General features: G+C 36.1%; 1 protein-coding gene across 1 annotated transcript in view; it reads right to left on the reverse strand.

Moving 5' to 3' along the window:
- LOC120996138 (twist-related protein 2-like) overlaps window positions 1–5,184 on the reverse strand; it is a 54,260-nt gene extending 49,076 nt beyond the window's left edge. Inside the window, exon 1 of the mRNA XM_040425868.1 lies at window positions 4,377–5,184. Within this exon, the coding sequence (XP_040281802.1) occupies window positions 4,416–4,907 (492 nt within the window). The 5' untranslated portion in view covers window positions 4,908–5,184 and the 3' untranslated portion in view covers window positions 4,377–4,415. The remainder of the gene's footprint in view (window positions 1–4,376) is intronic.
- Window positions 5,185–6,000: the final 816 nt, after the last annotated feature.

The raw sequence follows: 6,000 nt of genomic DNA on the forward strand, positions 1-6,000 counted from the left end.
TACTATTTAAATTTGCATTATGTAACATCAACTAAGTGGCCATATTGTGTTTTTTTCAGTTTTTATGAAATAAAAATGTAAAAACACACATATTTCTAAATTTCGGTGGTTACCTTCCCCAACCCTTTATAGGTCTTCTGTGTAAATAAAAAGTCAATGCATTTACAGCAGCTTCCTCAGCCTCTCAATGGAAGATTGACAACGCCTGCTATCTTATACACTGAGCGCTAGTCCCTGCGCTTCCTGGAACAAAAAAAAACTGCCTGTAGCTCATTTGCTCCTTGATTTGCTAAAGGTCCCAACAGGAGCAGACAGGTCAAGTGTTAATTAAACAAACATGATTTTGACATTTGTCTCTGTAGATGGATGTGTCTAATAAAACCCCTTCCCCATGGCGAACGCCAAATAATATATCACCTTAATTACAAGTTATGTTAGCGGTAATGTGAACAGCTTTAGACCTGACACATGCAGAAATGGACCTGGAAAAACTGAGATTATCTTTTATAGTAAAGAGTAATAATTTTATACAATGGATCCAATAAAATTCAAGGTAATCTTTTATTACGACTGGTAGTAATGTAAAGGTAAAATCATTACTACTATCTATGGCTATTATTAATAGGTGTAGTAATAATGTTAGTATGTTTTTCTTTAATTATTTTTAGCGGTAGTAATAAAAGTTTTAAAGTGCAATAACTAGGAATGATGATCATTTATGGTTCATTTAAGTTATGGCACTGTGAGTAGTGGTAATGGTCATAGTAGTGTTAAAGGAGCAGTTAGTATATGTAGTGGTGGTTGTAGTGTTATTAACTGTAGAATTATTATTAGGATCGGTAGTATTAATGGCAAGTTTATAGTAATTTTTATCATTATTATTTTTAGTTGTAATTATTGGCAATAGTAGATAGAAATGGTATGGTAGTAAAAATATTTTTAAAGGTACAACCAGTATTAGTGGCAGTACTATTATCAATGGTTTCAAAGGGTTCAACTGTATTATACTTAGAAGTACACATAGCACATTCACAGGGCTTGTTAGCTATAGAAGTAATAGAAATGGGGTAGTATCATTATTAGTCCTTATTACTATTAGTACTGGTATTGGTGGTTGCGGTCGTATTAAAAGAAGAACCATAGTATGGTTAGTTGTTTTATGACACAGTAATCATTAGTAGAAGTAATAGAATTTGGGTGGCAATGGTGCTATTAAATATATTTAATGTTAAATTATAATTATTATTAATATAATATTATTATTATATAATTACTGTTTGCAAAACTCATAGTAGTATTAGAAATGGTAATAATAGTAGCAGTAGAAGTATCAAAAATACTTTTTGTATTATTAATAATTAGTTTAATAGTTACAGACGTGTTAAAGGTGCATACATTATCATCATTATTATTAGTATAGTTAGTAGTTTTGGTAGTAGTATTAAAAGGGGTGCATACATAATTATGATGATGACAGTAGTAGTAGTAGAAGAAGTAGTAATAGTAGATTATTTGGTGATGACAGTAGTAGTATTAATGATTATTATTAATAGTAGTGTAATATTTAGTGAGGGTAGCAGTAGTATTAAGATTATTATTAGTAGTAGTATAGTACTTAGTGGTAGTAGTAGCAGTATTAATAATAATAATAATAATAATTAATAATACTTAGTGGTGGTAGTAGTATTAAGGTGATGATTATTATTATTAGTATAATATTTAGTGATGGTAATAGTATTAAGATGGTGATGATTATTATTATTAGTATAATATTTAGTGATAGTAATAGTATTAAGATGGTGATTATTATTATTAGTATAATATTTAGTGATGGTAGTATTAACAATATCATTATTAGCAGTATAATATTTAGTGGTGGTAGTAGTATTAAGTTGACTATTATCACTAGTAGTATAATTTTTAGTGATAGTAGTAGTAGTAGTAGTAGTAGTATTAAAACAGTTATTATTAGTGGTAGTTTCATTTTTTGTGATAAAGTTGTAGTATTAAGATGATTATTAGTAATAGTATAATATTTAGTGATGTAGTAGTAGTAGTATTAAGATGATTATTAGTAATAGTATAATATTTAGTGATGTAGTAGTAGTATTAAGATGATTAATAGTAGTATTATATTTAGTGATGGTAGTAGTATTAAGATAAATATTATTAGTAATATAATATTTATTGATGTATTAGTAGTATTAAGATGATTAGTAGTAGTATACTTTTTAGTATGGATAGTAGTAGTATTAATATGATTATTAGTATACCATGCAGTAATGGCAGTATTACTAGTAAGATGATTATTAGCAGTAGTATACTATGTAGTAATGGTAGCCGTAGTATTAACGGTGCAATTCCATTATGTATGTTGTTTTTATACTTTTATGTTTATAAACAAAATCAAAACATCCAGTCTAAACTTTCCTTATTATAAGGTTTATGTACAGTTGCCTCCTGCTTTATTTCATACTGTGTTGTATATAGATTTGCTATTTACATTCAGATGCCAACATAACATATGTTACATTTTCACCAAAAAGGTCTCTCTTACACCTGCCCTGGTTGTAGCATGTGGTAGAGCTGTGGGTAATGACAAGCCATGTCTATTTTACCTTGGAACACTGTGACTTACATTCCAGAGCCTCCGATTTCTAACAGTTTATGATATGACTTCAGGGAATATAAACACTTTATTACTTACTGAGTGTATATAATAGGATAGCAAAGTGATTACTTTAACACATGACGCCATGATGGAAACCCAGTCATATTACATATTCTATACCAAGGTTGTTTGTACAAGAACATAGTAACATAGTACATAAGGCCGAAAAAAGACATTTGTCCATCCAGTTCGGCCTGTCATCCTACAAGTTGATCCAGAGGAAGGCAAAAACCAAGATTGTTGTGCTATGCAACCCCCCATGTGTTCAGAGACTAAAAACCATGTTTATAGTACAAAATCCCAAAGGCAAAAACTGGAAACAAGCTCTGCTCTACAAAACATATGAGCTGAATAGTTTTCTGTACAGATGACGGCTTTGGGCTTTGATATTGGTCTTGTCAACACAAGATGAATAGTCTATATTAAACAGACAACGTGTGAAGCAAACAGAGCTGGACAGATCTGCGCTCCAGTTGACGTGAGCTCTGAGATCTCTTGAGGATCCGGTATATTTCTACAAAGGCTTCTGTAACAGTGAAATGAATCTGAACACAAAATGTACATTTTTTTTCCTTGATTGCACGAGGTGAGCACATATTTAGAGAAGTCTTACGTGATGTAGTACATAATATAATGCATTAAAATGCAACCTATTTCTTCTATTTGCCCAAAGATGTATGTTGTCGTCTTGTCTATATCTTATAGGTAGATTATACAGATGTCGGGGAAGTAGGCGGGCGTATGTAAACTATTGACGGGTGGGTTGACATATCACTACCTAATGAATGATGGAAGATAAATTGTAGGAATAAATTGAATAAATGGAGGAATGGAAGGATGAATTATGGGAATAAGTTGTATCTAAAGTTTATTTTCCATTATTCATGGCATCGCAGACTAGAGATGTGACTTGCACAAAGAATATATAATACAGTATATAATTTCATAACCAGAATATAGCATTGATGGCTAGGTAGGGTGACAGAGAGGTGACTTCTGTATATGGGGATTTATTAGAACTATAACCTAGATATTCCATATTACTGTATTATTACTATAACGTATAGTGAACCATTCCCTCGTGTCCTATCTTGTTAGTGGCCTGTTACATGTAGATGATGTACGGTGCAGCTTGCCTACAGCCAAGTATGGGAAAAGTGTTAAGGTTGTACAATTCAATCAGCCTGGATAATGTAATGAAGGAAGTGCTTGTTCCTAGTTTCCACTCAGGAGAGATGATTAGCCATGAAAAGTGATAATGTGGCCTAGGTCAGCCCAACCGTGGCACTGTCTTAATTTACAACAGGAGTGCATGACGTCCCTTTCTGTTTAGCTGCAAGTTCATATGGCAAAGGTATAAGTGACATGTGCTTCTGCACGACTTAGAGTGCTGCTAGGAAGGTCGTATATCACGAACGTTAGGTGGGCTTGCCTCAGCTGGGGAGTGCGGAAACTAGCAATGGGATAGTTTATGCCTTTTAACAGCAATATTTGAAGAATTAGGATAAATTGTATGGAATCTGGATCATTTGGAAACCATGTGTATTCTGTTGTTCTTGGCACGAGAGTTGAGAAGACAAACTATAACAGATCCAAGGTGGTCATCATAAACTTCCAGACAACCAGAATCATTCCACCTTAAGATAATACATTCTTAAGCAATGTGTATCTACAATATGTGACATGCTTGTTGGTATCCACATACCTTTTTAAACAGCAGACAAGAGAGGCATCAATGGTGGGTTCAGTGGGATGTAGACATGGACCAGGCACCTTCCATTCTCCACACAGAGAAGGCGTAGCTGAGTCTTTCATGGGCAAGGTAGTTACAACTGGCAATCTTGTGGTCTAACTCATCGCTCTGCAAGACCTGGTACAGGAAATCAATATAGCGAGAAGCCAGCTTCAGGGTCTGTATTTTGCTCAGCTTGTCAGATGGCAATGTAGGAATGATCTTTCTGAGCTCTGCAAAAGCATCGTTTAGGGACTGTGTGCGCTGCCGCTCTCTCACGTTGGCAATGATTCTTTGCGTGTGTACATCCTCAAACGTGTCTAATTGGGGGCTCCTTTTGTTACGCTTGCATGTAGGCGAAAGGGGCACCCTCCCATCATCACTTTTGCCTACCAACACTGTGCGCTTACGTATGGCCTTGCTCTGTTGGCGCTCAGCCTCTTCTTCACTGGTTACCAGGCTGCCTTCAGGGGAGTCAGGGCATGTTCCTTCTTCTTTCATCATGTACGCACTGGTCCCTGCTGCCTCAGCCCTAATCGTGATCCTCCCCCAGGAGCCAACAAGGGGATGCTGTCTTATCGTTGCCAGGGCCCTTTAAAGTGGTAAAGGCAACAATCTGTAGTCAATATGGAATAAAAATGTGAAAGGCTAGGTGGCAGTGCCAACACAATTGGTAGTCAGTGATATCTCCCAGCTGCCTCACACAGTGTGTGCGCTCCTGAACTTAGCAGGCTTTCCGAATAATGCTCCAATCCTTCCCTCTTTTCTTTCACTCCTCATTTTTGGATGCTAAGGAGGGATTTCACAAGAAATTGGCCTGGTGCTTCTTCTGATTGGATCACCCTAACTGAATAACTTGGGAGGAGGGATCCTTGACTTCTCTGTTCTTCCTTGATTTTAAATAGCTCCTTTAGCCCCCCTTCCTCTCTCCTTTCCTTCAGTCAAAACCAATCCATCATGGAAAGGTAGTATAAACGTTGCTGGACATTATAGGTTCCAGATTTTAGCCCTGCAGGCACAGATGCACAGTGAACGGAAGGCTGAAGCAGACTGCCCATCAAGACAAAAGTAACAAAGAGGCGGCATAAGACCCCTTAGGCGCCACTGAGTAGGTACAGGGGCCTTTACCAAAGAAACATTGCTACCCCTTAAATCTTTCAGACATCTGATCATTTAGTCACAAAAGTAACACCATGCTGTCTGGATGTGCACAATTTATGAATTCTCTATGAACAATTATATCTACAAGCCTAAAAACGATAACCTGTAGAATGACAGTGTCTCATGGAGAGGATGTGCTTGGTAGGAGAGCAGCATGGTAAACATGCCTAGTTATGAAAGAGTCTCCCAGTGCAAATCCTAACCAGATGATGAGAAGATGACTCTTTGCTTCCTGAAGAGCTTCATAGACATACTCTGTTTGTGTCCCCGAATTCCCTGATCGGGACAAGCTGCCAGTAATGTTTGGAAAATGCATTGGACTAGTCAGATACATCTTGGGAAATAGACACACTGCAAAGCAGCTGCCAATTATAAAATATACAGATATATACACATACAAACAGGCTACAGAACCATCTAAAAGATCAAGATGAAT

This window comes from Bufo bufo, chromosome 3 (genome assembly GCF_905171765.1).
Source record: "Bufo bufo chromosome 3, aBufBuf1.1, whole genome shotgun sequence".
NCBI classification, from domain to species: domain Eukaryota; kingdom Metazoa; phylum Chordata; class Amphibia; order Anura; family Bufonidae; genus Bufo; species Bufo bufo.